At 38.7% G+C, this 23,206-nt stretch overlaps 2 protein-coding genes across 2 annotated transcripts; both read right to left on the bottom strand.

The window, feature by feature from the left end:
* Positions 1-1,705: 1,705 nt before the first annotated feature.
* On the bottom strand, positions 1,706-15,356 carry LOC108966530. The gene is made up of 5 exons (XM_018929479.1): positions 13,240-15,356; positions 12,023-12,419; positions 9,494-9,889; positions 2,968-3,142; positions 1,706-2,209 (listed from the first exon to the last, which is right to left on the bottom strand). The coding sequence occupies exons 1-5, from the start codon at positions 14,669-14,671 to the stop codon at positions 2,054-2,056; spliced, it is 2,556 nt and encodes an 851-aa protein (XP_018785024.1). The 5' UTR covers positions 14,672-15,356; the 3' UTR covers positions 1,706-2,053.
* Positions 15,357-21,030: 5,674 nt separating this feature from the next.
* Positions 21,031-22,479, bottom strand: LOC108966525. Its single transcript, XM_018929470.1, has 3 exons — positions 22,123-22,479; positions 21,334-22,060; positions 21,031-21,269 (listed from the first exon to the last, which is right to left on the bottom strand). Exons 1-3 carry the CDS (start codon positions 22,477-22,479, stop codon positions 21,040-21,042), a joined length of 1,314 nt encoding a protein of 437 aa, XP_018785015.1. The 3' UTR covers positions 21,031-21,039.
* Positions 22,480-23,206: the final 727 nt, after the last annotated feature.

Genomic DNA, 23,206 nt, shown 5'->3' with positions numbered 1-23,206 from the left:
TATTATATAAACAAACATACAAAAACAAAAAAAATTTAATTTAAATTAAATATTAAGCACTCACAAAAGTCACTAAAGTTGTTATTTACACTAGTTGAGATAAATGATCGAAGGTGCGACTAGACGTATACTTCATCTGATACTCAGCTATGAATAATGAAGTCTATATTATGAAGCTGATAATTCGGAAGCTTATAGCTCTCGTCGTCTTGTGTTTGAAAACTTAAGAAAACATTAATAAAATTAAAATATTAAATAATATATTTTTTTGTTTTTTAGTTGAATTACAAAAGAACCTTTTAACTTATCGACTCAATTAAAATAATATATTCCTATATTCAAACTAATTGACTTAATTAAGGCAGGAAATGAGTGTTATAGATTGAGAGTTTTAATTAATTAACAAATTGACTCAATTAAAATACTTAATGATTTCAAGCTAAAATCTTGGTTGAGTTAATTAGCAGTGATGTTTCACATAGTTTTTATTTGAGTAATACTGATTCAATTAATAAAAGCTTCATGCTTTTTTATACGAGTGTTGGAGGTTGTGGGATCCATACAAAGGCTATGTCTTGATTGGAAAATAAATTACAATAAAATTAAATTAAGTGAAAGTTTTTTTATTTACATAAGTACTCATATTTCCCTCTAAAAAATTTAATAAAAAAATAATATAAAATTATATATATTATTTAATTATATTCTCCAACACTTCAATTTATTTTGTTTTTTCTTTGTTTTGCTAACGTTTGTTTAGTAATTTACTATATATATGTATATACTTTTTTATAGTTTTTGTTTATATTTTCGTTTTATTTCAATATTTTTCATATTATTACAAAGCAGGTAACAATTTCTACACACAAAGTACACAAATCACATCTAAGTGTGGTTATTATCCTTTTGATCCTGGGAAAGTAGGCTACATTATAAAACTGTAAAATTTACAAAAGAACTTTTGAAGCTTTTCACAAGAAATCACAAACATTTTACAATATTGCTAAATGCTCTTTAACTAGTTACTAGCTTCTAGCGAAGTCAACGTGGTATTTTACATGCTTGCAGAAATACAAAAACAGAGAATCTTCAGTTTTATTTTAAGTATAACAAATATTTTGAGATTTTATGTATTTGAGTTGCATTTTTGTACAAAAACTGTTGTTTTTGTTTTTGAAAAATATTTTTTTAACAAAATAGGAATGTCAAAGCACTGAAAATATATTTAACAGTGCTCACTACTACACACACGCATATATAAATATGTATTCACACAATCATTTACATAACGCATAGATAACTAGGTCGGTATGTGTTTAGCAGCTAAGACTACACGCTAAACTAAGCTTAGTGTATTTATTTAAATTTTTTGTTGTTTTTGGTTTGGGTAATTTTTGGTTTCGGTTGATTCTAGCGGCCTTTGAAGGGCTTACATGTTTCTAAATATAATTTCACAATTGTTTCATTTCGATTATAGGTATGTTGTGGTAATTTTTATATAATTTTACATTTTTACTTTAAAGCTTTAATTGCATATATATACTTTTTGTTAAATTATATACAAAAAAAGTTACAAAAAACATATAAAAAGTATAAAAAATATAAAATATATTAAAAATCAAAAAACCATTTTTTAACCAGCAAAATAACTAATTTTCCAAGCATTTTTCAAAATTCCAAATAAAAAATATTCTATTAAACAACTAACCGTTTTTGTTTGCCGCAAAAACAAAGCTTTTTTACAATTTAGATATTTTATGTAACTACTTATATTTTTTCACAATTTAACTCACTCTTGCATACGCTTAGTTATTTGCTTTCTTCACGAAAACCTTGCCACATTTCATTTGCTATTTTTTAGTAATGTAGCTGTTTTTGCTTTTGATATATATGTATATATTTTGCATAAGTAGTTCTACTGCTGTTTTAACCTAACTGTACAATTTAATATTTATCTAAGTAACTGTTTTTTCTTTTATATTTTTATTGATGAGTTTCTCCTTAAACACATTCGCTTTTCACCCACCTTCCCTCACACACGCCTTGCTTACATTCAATTATTTATCACTTGGTATTTGGTTAGATCCAGCAAATGCTCGTAGAAAAGATCCTCATGCGGCGTCAAACCGATCATTATCCAGCCACAGATGGCGCCAATGCTGCGCGTCACCGATAAACTACTCCAGACACTTAATACGCTGTTGCTATACTGCTCGGAAGAGATGAAAAATAAAAGTTTTTAAGACTCAATACTGATGGCTTTTTAATTGAGTTAATTAGAAATTATTGTTGACAATTTCTCAATTGACTCAATTAGAACAACTAATGAATACGATTTTCAACCTAAGTGCTTGATAAGTCAGTTAGTAAGTCAATTAGCAGTTGGTATTTCAGACAGGTTCTTAAATGAGTGATACTAATTGACAAAAACAACGCCTACTGATTGCAATTTTCAAACTAAGTACTTGGCCCTTTAGCAATTGGTTTTTCATGCAGTCCTCATTGGGTGATACTAATTGGACTTAATTAAGACGTAAAATTATTGTTAGAGACTGTCACTCTCATAAAAAATAGCTCACTGTCAATTAGTAGTTTTTAGTTGAATAATGATTAAGTCAGGTAATCAGAGTATGAACTATAGGATAAAGCTTGCATAAAAAAAGAAGCTGATTGAGTCACTTACTTAACTAATTGACTCATTTAAAATGCATAAATATTTTGATTTTCAATTTAAATCATGACATATGTGTAAAAAGTTGCGAATTTTCAAAAATAGTGCTGAATTGAGTCAATAAGTGCAGACAATTTGTTAATTGACTAAATTAAGCTGATGATTTCGATTGTTTGAATTCATAAATAATACCTCATAAATATTGCTAATTCATTAAATTATATTATATTATAAATAACTTTTTCTACTAAATATACAACTAAATAGTTTAACTGTTATGCTCCTGATCCACTCACCAATTCTTCCTGTGTTAGCGTCACATTCGCATTGTTATTGTAATAGAGTCGTTCATCAATCGAATCGGAGCATATCGTTAATATTATTGTCGCTATATAAATCATTGCAATAATGAGCCAACGAAATGAAATGAACTCGCTGGCATTGCTGAAGTCCCAACGGCAAATGTCCATACTGGAAAGAGAGAACACAAAAACTTGCTTAAAAACTGACCAAAAATGGAAATTCATTTACTCAATAAATAATAGTTCATGTCAGCTTCCCCAAGCAAGACTTTCTCGGTTTCTTCTTCTTCAAACCAGTTAAACGATACTCTAGCCCAAGATTCTCAGTCACTGTCTAATTGACAGTCATGCCAGCAACTGTGTACAACTTGCTATGACTGTTATAAAAGCTGTCAAGGGGGACGCCCAAACTAACCCTCAGTCATATCATGCTTCTTTTCATAAATGCCGACTGTAAGGCAATTAATCTGAGGATTGAAAACTAAGCTAGTATTAAATATAAACTATTTTCGTACGTTAATAATATCTCACAAGAAGTTATTCACATTTTCCGAACAAAAGTATAAAATTTCTATAAATTCAACGATGACATTTGACATTTCGTGCCATCGTCATAAAAATCTACATACAGACATACATACCTTGCTAACGGAAATCTGAGACAAAAGCTTTAGTGCTATAGTATATATAAAATTTTCATCATTATACCAGTTATAGAATAATCAAATAAAGCCGCTGGCATATACTGAAATCTATGTACGAAGATAACTATCCAGTAGGAAAATATAACAGTTTGAAATACTTAGATTAAAGTTATACTTCACTAGGATCATTGGGAGTTCAAATTCATACTTTTATTTTTTATAACTGCCCAGGTGAATCGAATATGTTCACGTGAGACAATTTCTACAAATATTTCCTGTAGTTCCGAAGTTGTTGCGAAGGACAAAAATATGCCGAGCAACGAATTGAAAATAAGAATTAGTAACGACCACTAAAGCTGCGTGCATGATTTAGAGCTTTTTCAATAAAGTCACACTTCTGTGGTGTTATTTCTTTTATACGTTATCCATTCAGCCGTCTCCATCACACATATTTCTCAGTGTTACACCCAAACTATTCCAACTTCCGACCTAAGGTTTTTTTAAGGTTTGAGCTTTCCTACATGGTACATATGTTGTACATGACTCTAGGATGTTCCACTCAAATAACAACAGATACAGCAGAACCCAAACAAATCTGCTTATAATGCAACACAAGCAGGCACAGTTGACATTAAAAAAATAATTTATACAAAAACAATAATAACCGTAAACAACATGCAGGCTGCAGTGAAAAGAGCAACCAAAGGCATCATATGCACGGAAGTGAATTGAAAGGGCGGAATGACGAAGAATACCATAAATGACGAAACTCTTAAATGAAGGGGATACACATATGTATATTATATTCATATATTATAAAAATACATATGTATGCATGTACATATGTATCGACATTAGGGTGGGCTAAAAAAAGAATGAATTTGCTTTTCGTTTGGTACTTTGGAAAATAGGTGCTGGAAAAAGACGCGTTTTTTTTCTTATAATTGGACAGAAAAATATTTAACTCGTTTCCAGCTATTTGAAAAAATATCTCGTTTCATACTTTTTGTAGGAAATTGAATGGTCAACAAAATGATCCCTTAATATTTTTCGTAAATATAACGATTTAAAAAATTATTAACGACTGCAGTTTGATTATTTTAAACGAAAAGAAAAAATAGTAATTTGAAATTTTAAATCTCAAAATTTGGTTCACTTTCATACATATATAAAATACCTATGAACTCATCCGTATTGTAAGCAGCAGCTGTAGCCACAGCTGTAGTTCGTGCAAATACTTTATGCTGGGAAAGTTGGCGTGTTAAAGGTCAAACTATTTTTCAATAGTAAACTTGTAATTCTTGCACGCTGTAAAACATTTTTGGCAAAAAGTACAAATACTAGGAATGCATAAGAGTGTAGATGGCAATCATGTATTAATATAGAAAATCATATATGATTGCAGAAAAATTAGCGCTAGAGCAGAATTTAGTTATAAAATAGAAAAGGTTAAATCCTAGTTTAACTCACACAGTACTTAAATTGTATTCTCTAAGAGTTCAGTGATTTTACTAGTTATAAACCAGTTATAGTTTAAAGTATAATAAACCAGTACTAACTGGGGGAGATCATTTTAATTTAAAGTAAAAAAATGCATTTACTTACAGTCTCCAAATGTCAATAATTATAAGCATAAAAAAATTCATAGGACTCTGGTCTTCAAATATCAACAATCCTGAGGACACGAAAGTTCGTAAAGACAGACAATTAAAATCGTCTCGGCTGATATTCTATTTTGTACACAATCTTCAGTCTGTATGGACCAAATCCTGCTCCATTTGCCACCAATTATTAACCAGTTGTATAATACCTTCATTGAAATTTTGTTTGAGTGCATATTTCCTACAGGCTGGCTATGACTTGCCTCAATGGTAATGTGCATAGGCAGAAGAAAAGCGTTGCACACAAATACAAGTGAGCGCATACATATTTATTTGTGTGAAAACGTGTCGGTATGCGCTAAAAATGTCAACAGCGAAAAGCGCAATAACGCAATGAAAAGCAAATGCAATAATAGTTAAAACAACAACGCAGACTTATACAGCAAGACACTGCAAACAGCGAGCAATGAGCTCACTGCTGCACACATGTGTGGGTAAACATACATATTTATTTCATTACGAAAGTAATACAGTAGAATTTTTACAGCAAATGTCAAAAGCTCAAGCATGACAGCACGTCAGTCACAATCACAAAAACAACACCAACATATGTGTAAACAAATACTTTTATTTATTATGAGCAAGCGCCATGTTTGACGTGTTGTAATGACAAAATGTGGTGGCATATACAAAAAATGATAAAAATTGTGCACGTATATGTGTGCGTGTGTTGCGCATTCAACACATTACCATAATTATTTTAATATTTATATTTCACACAAGTGCTAAAAATAAAAAGTATTTGCTTTTGAATTAAATTAATTTTTGCGAGTGGCAAAAGCGTACCTACACACACACACACATGCATATGTTACAGTTGAAATTCCTTGCAAACAGCGCCATCACTACGAGTGCACTTCGGCCGCCACATTTTCAGCGCCCTAACGCCCACTACATTAGCGCACACGCCTACACTGATGACCGTGACGAAGTATTTGAAATTTATGATTTATTATCTGCGGCAAGCACAGGCCACACACACACTTGCGCACCAGTTTATGCATGCTGGCGCAAGGAGCGAACGCTAACCTTAGCAAAAGTTACCGTTAATGGCTTAAGTAGTTAGAGCAGCTCATGAATAAGTCGCAGGCAAGTGCTTGCGCCCGCCTACAAGCTGCCACAACAATTAGTGTGGCTAATAGTAGCAAGTGAACTTGTAATTCGCTCTTGACTGCTGCGCAAGTTTGCTGATTTTTCCTTGCTTCCACAACTTAATTTACATTTACATTGCTGCATATTTAATCTTTAAAATATTAATCCGAAAAAATCCTTGTGTTCTTGCTTGAAAGGGCAATGTGTTCTTGAAATTTCGAATAGCTACCGAAATCGAATTAAGCCTTTAAAAATTGGCGCATAGGTATTTGTTAAGTGGAGAAACATGTTCATATGTAATATATGACAATTTTATATGAGTGTATACAAGCACATATTTTATATATTGGTTAGTCGAAAAGGAATTTTCGCATTTTATATAAGTAAATACAAATAAGTATTGAATAATACAGCTGCAGTCCATTTGCGGAATTGCTCATATGAATAATGAAAAACATGGCACACACACAAGCACACATACATATATTTTGAAGTGGCAAGCTTTAGTGGACAGCAAATGTGAGGTGAAATGTGAGATGCAGAAGAAGTTTGGTTCAAACACTATACATTTCCACTGCCCACAATTCGCGCAAATTCCTGTTCTGCTTCCATTGGAACTCAATTTTCTTTTAGCAAGCCTTTGAAAAAGTAGTAAGTCTTCAGTAAATCAAATATGAGCTTTTTTTAACTACTAATAAAAAAAAAATATTTTTATAAATAAAAAGATGATAAAAAGCTTTCATGGAAGCCAGATATTGAAAATATAGTAAGGAAAACATAGTTATAATAGTCTAGAGGAACTACAGAGAAAAGTTGGGGACTCTCACCAAAGCAGCCGTTGGAGTAGAAGCATATTGATTTTTTAAACGGGTGGGTCGAAGTTAGAAAGGCAGGTTGGAGGCGAGTTTTCTGTAAAGAGCTCTCCTTCAATCCTAACTTCAGGCAAAAATGGCTGCTGTGAAGGTAGCAGTAGATTTACTAACTTGCCCTGAGCAAATAGGCGTTCATGCCGTAAGGCTAAAAATCTTGTCCGACGATAGCTGTCAAAGTTGTATGAAAAAGGGTGAGGTGGAAACATCCATGCCAAAAAGATATAGCAGAAACCGGCATTAGCCGTCCCAATAAATTTGTTTTAGGCTCAAAGCGCTTTATCGATATGTGAGTGCCTTATGATCTGGTATATAGGAGTTTTTAGGTATCACAATGGACCGTTGTTCTAAGCTGTCCAGCTGAGATCTCTCTCAGGATCGACCTCTTAACCTATCCTAACCCAATCTTGCAACCGCACACAGGACTTCGTTCGACTATACTCTATATAGAAATTTCTTCAACAGCTTTTATACATGGTGTTTGTGGAGCGACAGTACATCGCCTACTGTAGCCTTAATAATTTTCGCATTCCATGGTTATTTTTCGTTTTTCAAACAAGATTTTTAGCATGTCTACCTTCAATGCAGCCACGCTTAGAGTTCACTCTATAACCGGAACGTTAAAGGTCAATTCTACAAACGCTTGAAAATGTGCAACGTAGTAAGTAGAGTAAAGTACTCGTGCGCATATATATATATATATATGGGTGTGTGTGTACGGGCAATGGCAATCAGTCAGCTGGCTGGCAGTGGCCTTCCTAATAGAAATACAAGTAATTTACGTACATAACAAAGCGGTGACGTCGCTATTACGGTGCTGTTATGCGGATCCAAGTATGTAAGCTGAGGTTGAGGGTGCATTTCGTTGGCATTAGCGTATTGTAAATGCTGCATAAGTGCCAGCAGAGCATTACGAGCAAAACATATACTTATATAATATATGTATACATCACTGCGCTCACACGTGCCTGCGCCTATTTGTATGCAGTCGATTGCAATTGTAGGCTGCATGTGTCTAAAACACATACAATTACATATGAGCAAAATATATAACGGATTTATATACATATATATATATGCATGTTTTTAACTGCAGTTGTGGCATTACTCGCCGATTTTTATCCTTTTTATCACTCTATACATCCTCTTGCCTCTCCTAGACGCGTTTTAATATTTGTAGTTTTGTTCTGTGCTGAAGGTTGTTCAAAATATGCGCACCTTTGTCTAACAGTTCTGGTAATATTGCCAGAAAGCACCAATTTTTATGTTTAGCCAACCAAATGTTTATTTTTATGCCTGCATGCCTATATTTACATGCGCCAGTGTGCAGTTTTAGCTCACAATCTCTTTATTATTAGCAATTTCTTGTTTTTTTTCGCTTTCGTTTCTTCTTGCCATTTTTCTATATTTATTCGCTCGTTGCTGCTCATTGCACACATGACTTGCTTCATAATTTCCACAGTTGTGGTTGCAAAATTTATATATGGCAATATTTATTCAGATATTACAGACAATTACATACTCGCACACATATACAGTTATGCACAAGAAGCGTTCTTTTCACACATTTATTATTTTCAAAGCACTTTATGCTCACATTGACGTAAACAAATGGGCGAATAATATTTTATATATATAATTCTTCTTCTTTATTATTTTCTAACGTTATGGCAATTTCCGGGGGGATCATGTGAGGTGGCGTAACATTTCGAGATCTGCATTAGACTATGTAATTGAAACTCACACCAATTTACACCGCCATCTCGAAAACTTCAAAGCAAAAGAGCCTTTATTCCAATGCTTGATTCATTCATTGTCTTCCCAAGTTAGTCTCATAGTCTCTTCGATGTCTCATTATGGCGTTGAAACATCTAAACCTTGGATGGCCCAACAGTTCAGTAAATGAGGCATGTCTGCCATAACTATGCTTTTTACCGCCCTATGCTTAAGAAATAGTAACTCCACAAAAACATCTTCCTAACCCTTGAAGCTCAAGCTTCTTCACCAAAGTTTCCGTCATAAATCTGAACAATTCCTGACAGCCAGTAATTCAAGTCCATTAGCATCTCCTTGTCAGAGCACTTAGCCTCACATTTATACCAAACATTATTTGACTATAAGTAATTCATATTATTTCCAGCGTCAGTCTCAACTTAATCACCACTTTGTCTCCCATCCAATTTATGTAACTAAGCTCACAATTTTGTCTCACACTCAGGCATTCAAATTAATTTAGTTATTACGAAAGACTTACCGATCAAAAACCGAAACCATGCATACAATTGCCAAACAATAGAATGTATTCAGATAGATCTCAGCGAATGTTGCATAATCTCTCACGAAGCTGAAATGTTGCTGCGTTTCAGTTAACATAGATTTATCAACACCACCACCGCCATCAGCATCCAGCATGGCTGACTCGACTGTTGGTGATGCGGTTGTTGCGTCCGCCTCCTGTGTCGCTTGGGTCACAGTCTCGCCCGCAAGACTGAGTAAACGCGACCAATCGACGGGATGGCTGCTCAACACGAACAACAAATGTGCCAAAGCTAGGCCGGCTAGCAAACCATGGCAGATATTCGAGATGAGTAACCAAATTCGTTGAATGACGCAGGCCAATTGTATGTTCGACGTGATCTCACGACGATGCCTGAAATAGAAAAAGAAAACAAAGTAAGAACACAAATTGTAATGAGATAAAGTTTAACTTGCATGTAAGGACTATAAAGAAAGCTGTTGGGAGATGGTAAAGGAATAAAAAATAGGCAATTGGCTTTTATGACCGAAATATAAATATTTGTTAAGAAAAAACGGCAATACACACTGAGAAGTTGTTGTTGAAGTGGGTTGCAGTGCAGGGTATTTTATGTGAGTGCTTGAAGATATGTTTGTACTTTAAATCTTTGCCGATTGCGGGGGATTTTGTATAGTTATAATCTTTGTGTAAATCCAGCTCTCTCAATACTAGCGAGAGCGAACTACGAACTGGTTTCATTCACTGTTAAGTTTAAAATACCAGAGGCGCATCTACTGACAGAGCTAAGTATCTACAAAATCGGGGAAAGAGCACATAAGACAGAGTTGCGTATCTAGAACTCATCCTAGATAAGAAACTCTCGGGAAAACTCGACATCGAAGAAAGAGCAAGAAAGGCATCGGTGCTTTGTACTGTTGCAAGCAGCATAGTGAGTCATGCCTAAAATGATGTACTCGCAAAAAATTGCCGGGGAGGGTTGATGAAGAAACTGAAAGGCCGATGAGCTCACTAGAACCGGACCGTTGGACCTCAGACCAAATCAACAAGCGCTCGTCGGTAAGTATTCAAAAACAGCAATATCAGAATATCGTAACAAATAAGAGAGGCAATCAAGCACAATCCTGCTCTCAACCACGACAGCAAAGCGAACAAATCGAACGCCCACTAACTACCGTTATTTTCAGTAGACAACAAATATCAACTTCACGCGCTGAGATGGCCATTGTGTCGACAGCAGCATGTCTGGCCGCGTAGGCGTATATTCGCAACAAACACACACGTCGGCCAAATCGAATCAGCAAGGAGGTTTCCCACACGCTAAGGTCATTAGGAAACTTGCGCCGACACGCAACACATAAAAACCGACGACCTACAACGCAGCACTGTCGTCACGTAACGCTGCGTGTGTGTATGTGTGTGGGTGTGCGAGCGCAGTGCTTGTAATTTAGCGTGAGCGTAAGCGTTTTTCGTCGCAAATTTTGGTTATTTCGCAAATGAGACACAACAAATACGACAAAGCTTATGTATATATACTAGCAAAGTATATAACACACACCCACACTTGCAAGCCCATAAGTCGAACGATTGTGCGTTTTGTGTACATTTTTATAGAATTTGCGTCGCTTTTTCAGTATCAGAGTCTAAAAATAGCTGGCAGCTTTTCGCAGCGGCTGCCAGAAATAAACTCGGCTGAATTCATGCAACACAAGAACACACACCTTTTGCTACGCACTTTAGCTGTGCTGATGCCTACAAGTATGCTATGTGATTTGCATTTTTTTTTTTTTTGTTGTTATTAATAAAGAATATTGCGAAGTCAAGAAAAGGTGTGTAAGCATGGAATTTTCTACAAATTGTCTAAATATAGCGGTACAAGCGAAGCCCTGAAGCTGTGCACTTGCTGTATAAGTGTGAGTTTGGCACTGTGTGTGTGCTTGTAAAACCTAAAAAGTACAGTTTACAATGTAAGTGAACTCTGATACAACAAAACTGCTACTGAAAAGCTTAGCTAACAAAGATGCTGAATTATCATCATTCAAGGCCTAGTTAAAAAAAAAAAAACTTCTACACCTAAGTATTGAAATAATTAATAAAACTTAATAAAGGAAGCATTTATGATATATAAAATGAGTGAATTATGAATTAAGTTACGTTGACAGTCCTTAATTGGGATTATATCTATGTAAGCTGACAGCAAAACTAAATTCAAATGTGCCTAGCTGAGGTTGCGTATACGCCATGACAACTAGTTATAAATTCAAAGGCACCTAGCTGAGGTTACGTATATTTAACTGTCAATTGTCGTCGCAAATATATTTATAAACTATAAACTCACCTAACAAAAACCAATATATTTTTACCGCCCGAAGTAAAACTTAAAATTGAACGTCAAGAAACTCGCCCCTCGCCTTCATTCTCATGACATTTGCTAACAATAACTTATCGCCACAGATTTATTCTGCAGCCACACAAATAACACACCAACCGCATTCTAAATTCCGTTGTTCTTTTCCATATCGCACTCACCTGCCACACTCGGCATCGAGTAGGCAACGCGTATCGCCGAAACTGCTACTCGCCCGCAACATGCCCGCCTGCTCCAAACCGCCAGCCAAGCTGCCGCCCGCGGCAGACAAACGATGCATGCCACCGCCACCACCTGGGCCACCACTACCGCTGGCAGCAGCGCTACCGCCGCCCACACCGCCCACACCCACAAACGAATGTTTATAATAGCAGTGCTCAACTGGTCGATATCCCGATGACGTCTGCAGGAACATTTTGTCAATGTGTGCGGGCGTATCCTCGGTGGGGGAGACAACCGGTGTGAATGGATTGTAGATTTCCTCACCCTCCGCGGGTACAATGTCATCGGAAAGCTCACGTAATATGGAGGTGAGACCACCAGCTGAGTAAAGTTTGCCTGCAAAGCAGAGAGATACAGATAAATAAATGGCGAGAAAGAGAGTACTTTTAAGTATGAGTAAAAAGAGAGTATATGCACCGAGGGGTATATATTGTGTGTGCTAAGAGAAAATTGCAACAAAATTTGTTTTGAAAATGATGAAAAAAACCTAATCTTCTACCTAAAAATCGGGATCTTATATGACCTCCAATGTTCATATTAGATAATCAGGCAGTTGCCAAAACGACTCAGGCCCCTTAGTTAAAAAAAATATTATTACATATTGTCGGGTCTTATTTTCAACACAAAACTATAAGAAAATAAAGTTCTCAAACTTAGTAATACTGATACAAGGATTGGGAGCTAAAATTCTCCCAAATAAAATACAAAATCGGTTTCATCGTCCAGAGAACATTGTCTAGAATATGTAATATTCTATTACGTGTGAGTTTCACAGGAAATTCCATGCGACAAGTGGCGCTCTTACATCATATGGTATGCTCTTCAGCAGCAAATGGAGTGATTTATATAGTTAACTAGAATGGAAGCTTTTGGATTTCTTTTATTCAAAGCTTCTTTGTTATTTTCTCGTGTCTTTAAGAAGCTGATGCAATTTAACTGATGGCAGAAATACACTCTTTCACTTATAAGCGGAGGGCAGAGGAAGTAGTGGGAAATGGTTTACTGAGCGCTACCTTCCTACAAGCTACAAATTGTGAGGCTAATAATAGATTTGTAATATACCGTGCAAGAAATAGTGAATACACGCGCATACAAGAACACTGAGTCCCCAAACTACACATTGCTTAGTAGTTGGACTTCCGCAGCGAATACTCACTTATAAGATGCCCACGCTTATCACGTTGCGATTTCGTCTTCCGATGCACTCTCCGCTCATCATAGTTCTGATCGATTTCCAACTCGCCTGACAACGAAGCGTCATTCATTTCCGAACATTGCTTCAAATAGCGCATCAAAGTCTCGTTCGCCTGTCGTACTTCCAGCTCACCAGCGGCGATGAGTTTGCGTTCACGCCGCCTACGTGATTCCGATTTGCTACGCTTACGACGCGGACTCTTCTCCAGACTACTGCGCGAACGTACCGAACGTTGGGCGGGACTCGCCTGTGGATCGGACAGCGACTGCAACTTACGTACTGTACCGCTACTACCAGCACCACCACCACCACCACCGCCGCTTGCTGCACTACCACTACCCACACTCAGTGCCGATGGCGTTGGCGAACTGTGCTTCAACTCACGATCCATGAAGCCCAATATACCGCGATGAAACGAAGCATCCACCTCTTGTGTGCGCCGCGCCGGCGATTGTGGTGAATGTGTGCGCCGATGGCGGTGTCCGTGTGTCACCGTAGGCGGTAGCTGTTGCAGCGTTTCACGTAAACTCAACGCATCACCAGAAGAGTTACGACTGCTGCCCGCACCGCCGCCATTAGGATTCGGTGCTGTGGGTGACTCCAGTTGCGTGGCACCCTCTTCTTTCGACGCCACACCGCCAACGTCCACAGCGTTTTCACCGTTTGCAGCGGGCGCCTGCTCTTCGTCCTCTTGCGGCGGCGGTGAATGTCCATTCACCAGCAGCACAGTTTGTTGTGATGTGGTCGACTGACTTAAAGAGGTTGTCTGGCCCAACGGATCCAGCGTGTCCATGGAGTGTGAACGTCGTTCATGCACTGTGCTGACAATCACATTGGCGCAGATAGCTGTTGTCTCGTCGTACGTGCCATCCTCGTTGCCGTCCTCAACAACCAGTGCGGTTGGTATCTCAATGCTTGTGATTGAAGTTCGTCGAGCAGCGGTGGTAGCGGTGGCGTTAGCGGCTAAGTCCTGTGCACCGGTTTGTACGCGATTAGACCGCGCTTGACCACGACGCTCACGCACTGGCGATTGAATAGCGTTTGAATGCGTTTGCTGTTGTGTTGGCGACTGTTGCAGCTGCTCTGCTGGTGCGTCGTGCTGCGTCCTCGTCCTCGACGCGACTGTCGCGCTTGTCGTTGTGTTAGTTAACGTATCCGCTGCTTGTGTTGGTGTTGGCACTATCGTCGTCGCCGTTGTTGTTGTTGCAATATTATTGCTCTGTCTCGGCTGTTGTCCGCTACGAGTGCCGCTGCCGCTGCCGCCATTGGCATTGTTGCTGTTATTACTATTATTACTGTCGCTGCTGCTATTTTGGCTCTGACGCTCGTGCCGATGATGACGCGAATCCGAACGTCGGTGACGATGACGATGCACCTTCGGGGTGGCTTCCATCTTCCAGCAGTGGCGCTGGCACTGGCGACGCGATGCAAAATTTCGTTCAGTTACAACCTACACAAAATGCTTGGTTGGCGCTTGCGTCTAGGTCGCTGTTAAACTGCACTGTTATTACGGTTTAGCGGGTTGTGGTTTCTGATATTTTTTTGCTATTTTCGTAAGCGCGCGTATGCTTTAAATTTGAAAATGCGAAGCTTTCAGTGTGGAAACAGCTGCTCGGGTTCTTTTCAAATAGTTTTTGCTGCCTTTGCAGTTTCTTGTGCTGGCTTTTGCTTTTGACGTTTTGTTGTTGTTGCTTATATTGAAACAATGTTTTCTGTTGGGTTTTCTTTCAGCGTTTGTTGAAATAAGCAATTTCGGTGCATTAACGGTGAAGTTCCTGTTCAATGCTTTGTAAGCTCAGCCAGCGCTTTAATATTTTACAAATTTCTTTGTGTTAGTTGTTGTTCTTTTTTAAGGTACTATTTATTGTTGCTTTTAGAATTTTTGTTTTTGAAATTTTTTTGGTATTTTTCTGCGTGCAAGGCAGCTTCGTCCTTCAATTTTATACGCCAAAATTCTAGTTGTTGGAATGTTTTCGAAAACTCTGCACTATTTGCATTTCACACGCACTTTTTTTCAAAATTTAATTTTCAATTTTAGAATCAACGATTTTCACTTGCATTACTGTTGTTGTGTTGCTTGCCTGTTTGCATTTTTACTTATAATTATTTACAATAAACAAATATGCATTACTTAAGTTGCAAATTTTATTGCTGTTGTTGCTATTTTACTTAAATTTTCTATTTTCTCATTGACCCACAAAAAATCGAATTCAATCGAAACGCTCGTCAAGCTGCTTTGTAGTGCCCTGCTGCGCTGCGGGCCATCAGTAACGCGTTACGGCCGTTTCCTTGCCTCTGCTTCGTCTTCTTCGTCGCCTTCTTGTGCGCTTGTTGTGCTTATTGTTGCACTGCCACGCGCCTACTTCCACTACTTATTGATTTTATGTTTAATTAAGTTCTGACGTTTCATTTAACTGTCAGTTCGCGCTTTTATCGCTCAATCAACGCGAGCGTATCCGTGCTGCGTGTGTTTGTTGTTAGCTGCAATTGTTGTAGGATTTACTTCCTGTGCAAAATACTAATATTACATTCGCACTCGTACTTTGCTATTCCTTGCTTCACATGTATGCTGTATTTTTACGTTTTTCGCCAATTCTTTGGTTTCGTGTCGTGGTCCAGTTCGTTTTGACCTAAATAGCATTTCTGAGTAAGCAATATATTTAGTATTTCAAATGTACAAACACCTTGTTATTGCCTACCAAGCTATCTGTTTTCAGTTCATAGATTTATCCTTCGTTCCCAAATCCTAAATACTAGAGCTGATATCTGTGCTCCAATTAAATCTAAAAATGTATATTTATTCACTCCCTCAACTTTATATATGCTTTCAGTTTCACTTTAATCGTGCTTCTTCTTGCTCACAACACTGTTTGGTATTTACTTCCTACTGACTTTGTCACAACAAAGCACACAAACACTACATAACACTTCACAATTGACAAGCGTTTCACAGTACGAGCGTGTTTCTCGCGACGCGTTCGCTCGCGTTCACGGCTACTAAGCGACTGACTTGGCTAAGCATTACTTGCTACCCAAATTGGCTGTTGTTAAAGGTTTTCTCTGGAACAGCAGGCTTTCATGTCTGCGCTTGTGGACTGCCTGCTGCCATGGACAGTTTGAACTAGCGTTCCGTTTACTTGCTCTGCCAGACCACTCTCTCTCTCTCCCTTCACACGATGGTGTTTGTTTTTGTTGTAGTCAAAGCTTTATGATGACGTCAGCAGTGCTTATCGCTGCCAAAGCAGTCAACCGACCACAACCTTAGCGAGTGCACACTGTTTTTGGGTAGTAAATGGGTAGGTGGGTGTGCGGATGGGTCGTCGTGGGCATACGTTGGGGGTGGAATTGTAAAAATGTCAATGCTTACAACTACGAGTAATACATTCACTGGTTGCGGAAGAACAACGACAAACCGCTCTTTATAAACAGTTCATATACTAAGGTTAGACACAAACGTCTCTTACATGTTCGCATTAACTCGCATAAATTGTTACAGCACTCCTGCATATAATCGTATAAATACGCATATACTCGTATTAATACTCATATAGAGCATATAGTATAAACTCGCATACGCTCGTATAAAAAGTCTTGTGAAACTGGTATAAACTCTCATAAAACCTTACAGACCAACATATAATCATATAAGCTCGCACTTACTCATATATACCCACATTTAATCGTTTAAGCCTGCATATACTCGCATAAATCCTTATACAGTACTCGTATATACTCGCATGAATTCGTACAACCTCGCACGAAATCTTAAAACCCCGCATATAATCGTATAAATTTGCATATATTCTCACAAACCCACACATAATCGAATAAACTCGTATAAGTTCATACAAAATCGGAAAAACTTACAAAAATTCATACCAACTCGGAAATGTTCGTATATACGGGCATACAGTACTGATATAAACTCGCATAAATTCGTACAAACTCTCATATACTCGTATAAATTCGCATATACTCGCCTAGTGCTTTGTCCATCATTTGCTTAGTGTAAAATTTCATTTTTTTGCTATATTTGCTTTGCCTCCATAATCCACCCTTTACTCTTCACCCCACTGTGCGCTTAGCCTAACTTTACTCTAAGCTATTATGTTTCCTCTCTTCCGTTTTCATATTGTATGCGTCCAAATAACTATTTACCCAAGTGATTTACAATTGTTACTCTCTTGATTGTTGTCATTTTGGTGTTTTTACAATCCTACACATAAAACGCCTTTTTCACATTCGTTTTTCTCGCATTTGTGTGGGAGCAATTTCGGTAATTACTCCCAAGCTTTCACGACTTACTTTATTTGTACGAGTATAAGTTGCGCTTGTGTTGTTGAACACTTTAAGGATAAGTGCTATTTTTAGCTCAATTGCTTTCCCATTCGTAGAAGTCCGAATAAATTTACACAGAAAAAAAATAACAAATTATTATATTAATTTCCTTTGAACATATTTAACAATATGTCAAGCCTTAACATTTCAAATAGTAAGACGAATAGTAGGAATAGTAATTCTACTACATTCCCACCTTTCGAATTAAATGAAAGTGATCTTATCAAGCATATAACAGTAATAATCTAAGGACTGTTTCGCTAAAGTCTGACCCTAACAAATCTACCTAACCGTGCAGATCAGTTTTGGTTCTTTGCGACACCAGATGGAGATCAGTTACAGGGTCGAAGAGGAGTATTCATCCTTTAGAATGCCAGCGCTTAACGCAAATTTTAACAGACCAAATCTGAAAAAATCGAAAACTCTGACAAATCTTGAAGACCGTAGGGCACTTAGCGTTATCCAGGAGCATCGTTAGAAGTGACCTGCCTTAAAGACAATCGGGTCTAAGTAAACGAAACGAGACCAGGTTTTTAGCCAGCTAAGGACTGTAAACTCGGCACCATTCCTTGAAATTACTGCTGGATTGTTTTCTACCACAATAGCAACAACCACCTGCCTTACAACCCTAAAAATACCAAATACTATACATTAGACAAAAGCAAACAGCCTCCATTACTGCGGTTACGCGCCGTGTATTAATGTGTTTATATACTAGTTATCTTTGCTTACAATTTCCAAATATTTTCGCATATTTTTTCCACTTTTTTCGCCATCTTCTGTCGTCACCGTGCGCACTTAATTCTATGACGTGCTCGGTGCGAAGTAAAAACTATGGAGCCTAGGGTAGGAATACTCAATATTTTTTGCGCTCTTTAAGCGCTACACGTACTCTTTAGCAGCTGGCGCTCAAACGCTCGCAGCTTTTAACGATTTCGAAAACTGGTTGAGGCGCATGGTTTCTAATAACTGTTATTTTTTCGTTCTTTTACACTGCTCACAGCAAAACAATAGAAAAGACAGCAACATAAGTTGGCAGTGCGCATGTAGCGCACATTTTTGCATGATGACGTCAATCGGAAAAGCTCAGGATATAATAAATCAACAAATCCGCTCAGCAAAGAAAAACAACATAACTGCAAAACCTCCCAAATATGTATGTATGTATAAACAAGACGCTGGCAAAAGCAAAACCAAGCACAGATAAGACTAGATACCAGGCTAGCTGGCAGGCGTTATAAACATGGAAAAGCCGGCAGCAGTAAGTTCAACAATAACAATAGCACACGGCCACACAACAGCTACACATGCTGCACATTTGTGTTTTCCGTTATAGTTTTGTTTTCGGTGAAAAATAAATAAATGTATTTACTGCTGACTGGTTTGGGTGCTTGAGCAACAAAGTGAGCATGCAGTCGCCGCCACAATTGACAACGCGTCAGAACAATAACACATAACACAACGCGCGCTGGAGGGCTGCTGATGAAGGCAGCTTAGCGAGACGTGGGTGGCTGCCGCATATATATGTAGATATACTATTTGGCCAGCAGTGGGCGTAGGGACGGCATGTATCTCTGCGCGTTTATTTTTGCTGTTTCGGTTTCGCTGTTGGCAGCATTTATGCTAACAAAAAGTAGCCGCGACTGTATTTAATTGCTTTTAAGACATTTTCAAAAGGTCAACAACGCCAACGCAAGTTTTTGGGATGCCGTTGGAAAGGAAATAAACCAAGAGGGGCAACCAAGAGAGGGCACGCGGCTGTTAGCATCTTAGCGATGCAGGCAAAAAATGGAAAACAGTTTCTAAACTTATGCAAAGGTCAAACTGACATATATACATATATAATATATATAGCAGCGCATCCCCCAGACACGTACTGAATACTTCGTACACCACACCACTAAAGCACATAAAACTCAGTGTTTATGAAGTCACGCCGCGTCCGCGACGTGCGAACCAACACAAAGTAAAAAAAAAAGTCAAGTGTGAAAAATGTACGATTTTATATTACACTTGATGTCATCAACGCAAAGTGTATGCCAAACAATTTCGCCACAGATTTATTAGATCCGTTTGCCGCGCCGGCTTCCCAGAGAAGCTGTTTGCTGTGCGCTGCGTTGGCTGTGTCACGCAATTTTCGACGGCGGTCCTTTGTAGCCAGCCAGCCAACCCGTGCGCTGCGGGTCAAGCGCGTCTGTGCCAACTAAATAATCACTACTCGTTGGGCGCACGCATTTGTTGTGACGTCACACGCATTAACAACAGGCAGCAGCTCATTGACACACTCACACACGCGCAGCGTACGTTGGATGCCTGCAAACAAAACGCTGACGTCAGTGGAGCGCATATTGCGTCCCAAAGGCAACTGCGGCTAAAGCCCGCATTTGTCGCAAGGCAAAACACACAGCAAATCAGAAGCTGAAGCAGCAGCATATTAGCAAAAAGTATGAAAAAAATGGTAAAAGGTACACTCAGCATGTTATAAAAAGCCTGAATGCTTGAGTGCCTCAAGGCAGTGAAATGGCTGGTGTAAAAGTTGTTCAAATGTGTCAAAGACAATGCGCTTGACACACGCAAAAAGTACTAAACAAAACAAAAACAAAAAAAAATACAATAAAGAAATCGCTTGTGACACCAAAATGTTGGCATTGTATTGTTTTATGCAAGAATTGTGCTAAAAGGCTGCAGAAAAAATGAGGCCAAATGGTAAGTGGAAATCACTAGTAAAAGATGTGGCCACCGCTCCTCTTTAAAATGGTTCGAGCCAAATGTTACCATTTTGAATTTAAGGAAGCATTCAGATTCCATGTGGCCTCTCTCTCTCTCCCCCCCCAAGCTTCTTAAAGCTCCATTTGCCATTTTGCGTTTAAGTAATCTTTCAAATCCCATATCTCTCTCTATCACTCTCTCTCCAAGCTTCTTCGAACTCCATTTTATTGTTGTAGTCGCTTTTTAACACTATATTAACGAACGCCAAGTAAAAATTATTCAGTCAAACGACCCTCCTCTTTAAAGTGGTAAAAACCCCCTCCCAACCAAGCTTTACCATTTTGAGTTTAAGAAGTCAGTCAGATCTGATATTCTCTCTATCACTCAAACAAAATTTTACAATTAAGAGTTAACGGAATCATTCAGATTCCTTATGCTCTCTCTCTCTCTCTTTCTTGCTCTCCAAGCTCCTTAAAACTCCATTCCGAAACAACAGACGAAATAGTCAATAAAAAGATCTGCCATAAAACTGATTTTCTTGGACGATTTCATCTGCCACCATGCTTTTTAAACGAGATACCTCCAATTCCACCACAAGTACGTGATGGTTTTCGATAATAATCCTGTATATTTGTGTTCGAAATGGTGAAAATATATATTTTCATTTTCATAAAAAGATATACACCAAATAATTTCCGTCAATACAAAACACATTTAGTCATTACTATCACTAGATAACAGTTGCGGTAAAGCAGATAGACGATTTTCCGAACTCTCATGCTCCAAAGGAGAATGAAGAGATGAATTCGATGAGGAACTATGTGACGACGTGGTCCAAGCTTGGCGACGCTGACCCCGATTACGACGCACCAAACTAAGAACCGAGCCCACTACTGGCGCGCCCATGGAGAGTGAGCTGCGGCGTAACTCGGCTGTGAGGGCGACTATATTTAACAAAAACGTAATAATTAAAAGTATTCAGAAATATATTGACTGCTACAACACTACCTGAGGCCGGTCTTGGCGACTGCACGGAAACGTTCCCTTCAATCGCTGCAAGCTGCGGAGCCGTTGCAGGCCTATGCGTCAGGCCAGGCACAAGCGGCAACGACGACGCGTTCGATTCGGCACGTGAAGAGTCAGAGTACAACTCACTCGAAAGCGATGAAACCTCGCCATCTGTTGAAGAGTTGCCGCCAGCTGCTTCAATGGTTACTGTAGCTTGTGCGACCACAGACGATGTGCCCAGCGGTACACCATCCAATACACGCAATGTGGGCACGCTGCGTTGCAATGTGCTGCGATAGAGTGGATTGTGTATGACGGAATTTCCTTGCAACTCTAATTCCAACAAATTAGGGCAAAGCCCCAAGAAAGTGAGTAAGCCCAAATCACTGATGCGGTTATTTCGCACACTCAGTCTCTGCAGTAACACCAAATCGGTAAGCGGGTCCACACGCTGTATCATGTTGCCATCAGCAATGATTACACGCACAGCCGGCAGTCCACTAGTGCCGTCAAAACTATTCAGTCCACAATTACTCACATTCAAATAGCTGACGTGTAGGAGGCCATAACCGAGATCACGCAACGAGCAAAGCACACTGCCGCTCAAATCGAGATGCTGTAGGCGTGGCAGAAAGAGCGGCAAGCTGGCCAAACTGATGCTATAAGAGATGACGCGTAGGCGTACAGTGTCTACATTATGCAAATCATTGCGACCGGTGACACGACGCTGTATATTTAGAAATATAATAAATAAATGAAAATTACAACGACAATCCTACGACTACGCACCAGCAATTCATCTAATGACGGCTCGGGCAGCTGCGGTGGCAAGTTTATCGGTAGTAACTGCACGACCGGCACCACTGGCCAGTAGTTCTCCTCCTCCAATAGCGCCAATTCGCGGTCAAACTCGCTGAAGCGTTGCAATGGACGCACACGCACCGGATTCGGACTCAACGCAGGCAGTCGTCGTGCAGGCGCTTGCGTTGGTTGCTGGCCCGGTGGCTGTACACGGATTTCTACAGCGCCAGCTGGCAACGGCTGCATGGGTGCGCCCACTGTGGGCACATCAGCAGCCGCTTCGGCAGAGTAGGAATTCTCCGGTGAAGATTCATCGTAGCCAATGGGTGCCTCCAAATTGGGCATTATTGTATGAGAATGCTGTGAAACCGATTCGTCGCAACATTTATGTGGCACTGAGAAATTGCAATATTTTCGGCTTATCGATCAAACTTGCGGCTGAGTATTGATGTTGGCAAGGACAATCACAGTATATGGAGGGCATTATGAAGAAAGTAAACAAATAAAGCAGAAGCGGCGTGTTTGTAAACAAAGTAGTGTGGTAAGTAAGTAAAACTTTTATAAAAATAAATATATGATAAATAGTAAGCAATCAGTAATTGATTACTTGTGAATTCACCTCACTTTAATTTCATTATCTGGTGTCTTGTGGCCTAATTAAGCAGCTCATAGTTATTATAGCCACATAGATTAACTAAGGTTTGATTAAGAGGTCGATCATAGCAGATTTCTCACATGGACAGCTTAGAGACCCTGTCCATTATTACACACAAAACTTCTGTAAAATAGGTCATAGCATCTTGACAAATTGAGAAAGCGCTTTGATCCTATCACCTATTTGTTGAGCCTGCTAATATCAGTCTCTTAGTTCGCCGAAGGTATTGTAAGACTGTATTTCAACCTCCATCGTCCAAGCGCTGTACAAGTTTCCAACTCATTCTTCTCCTGCCAGATATATAAGATAAATTTAATAAAATTTTAATGGCAAACAGAAAAAAGGCGTCTATAACATTCAATACTCACATGATTTCTTGAAAATTTTCCCAAAATACACGTACGCGTATTTACAGTC

Source organism: Bactrocera latifrons, unplaced genomic scaffold (genome assembly GCF_001853355.1).
Source record: "Bactrocera latifrons isolate USDA-ARS-PBARC rearing strain unplaced genomic scaffold, ASM185335v1 scaffold_163, whole genome shotgun sequence".
Taxonomy (NCBI): domain Eukaryota; kingdom Metazoa; phylum Arthropoda; class Insecta; order Diptera; family Tephritidae; genus Bactrocera; species Bactrocera latifrons.
This window is presented reverse-complemented; position numbering and strand designations above follow the sequence as displayed.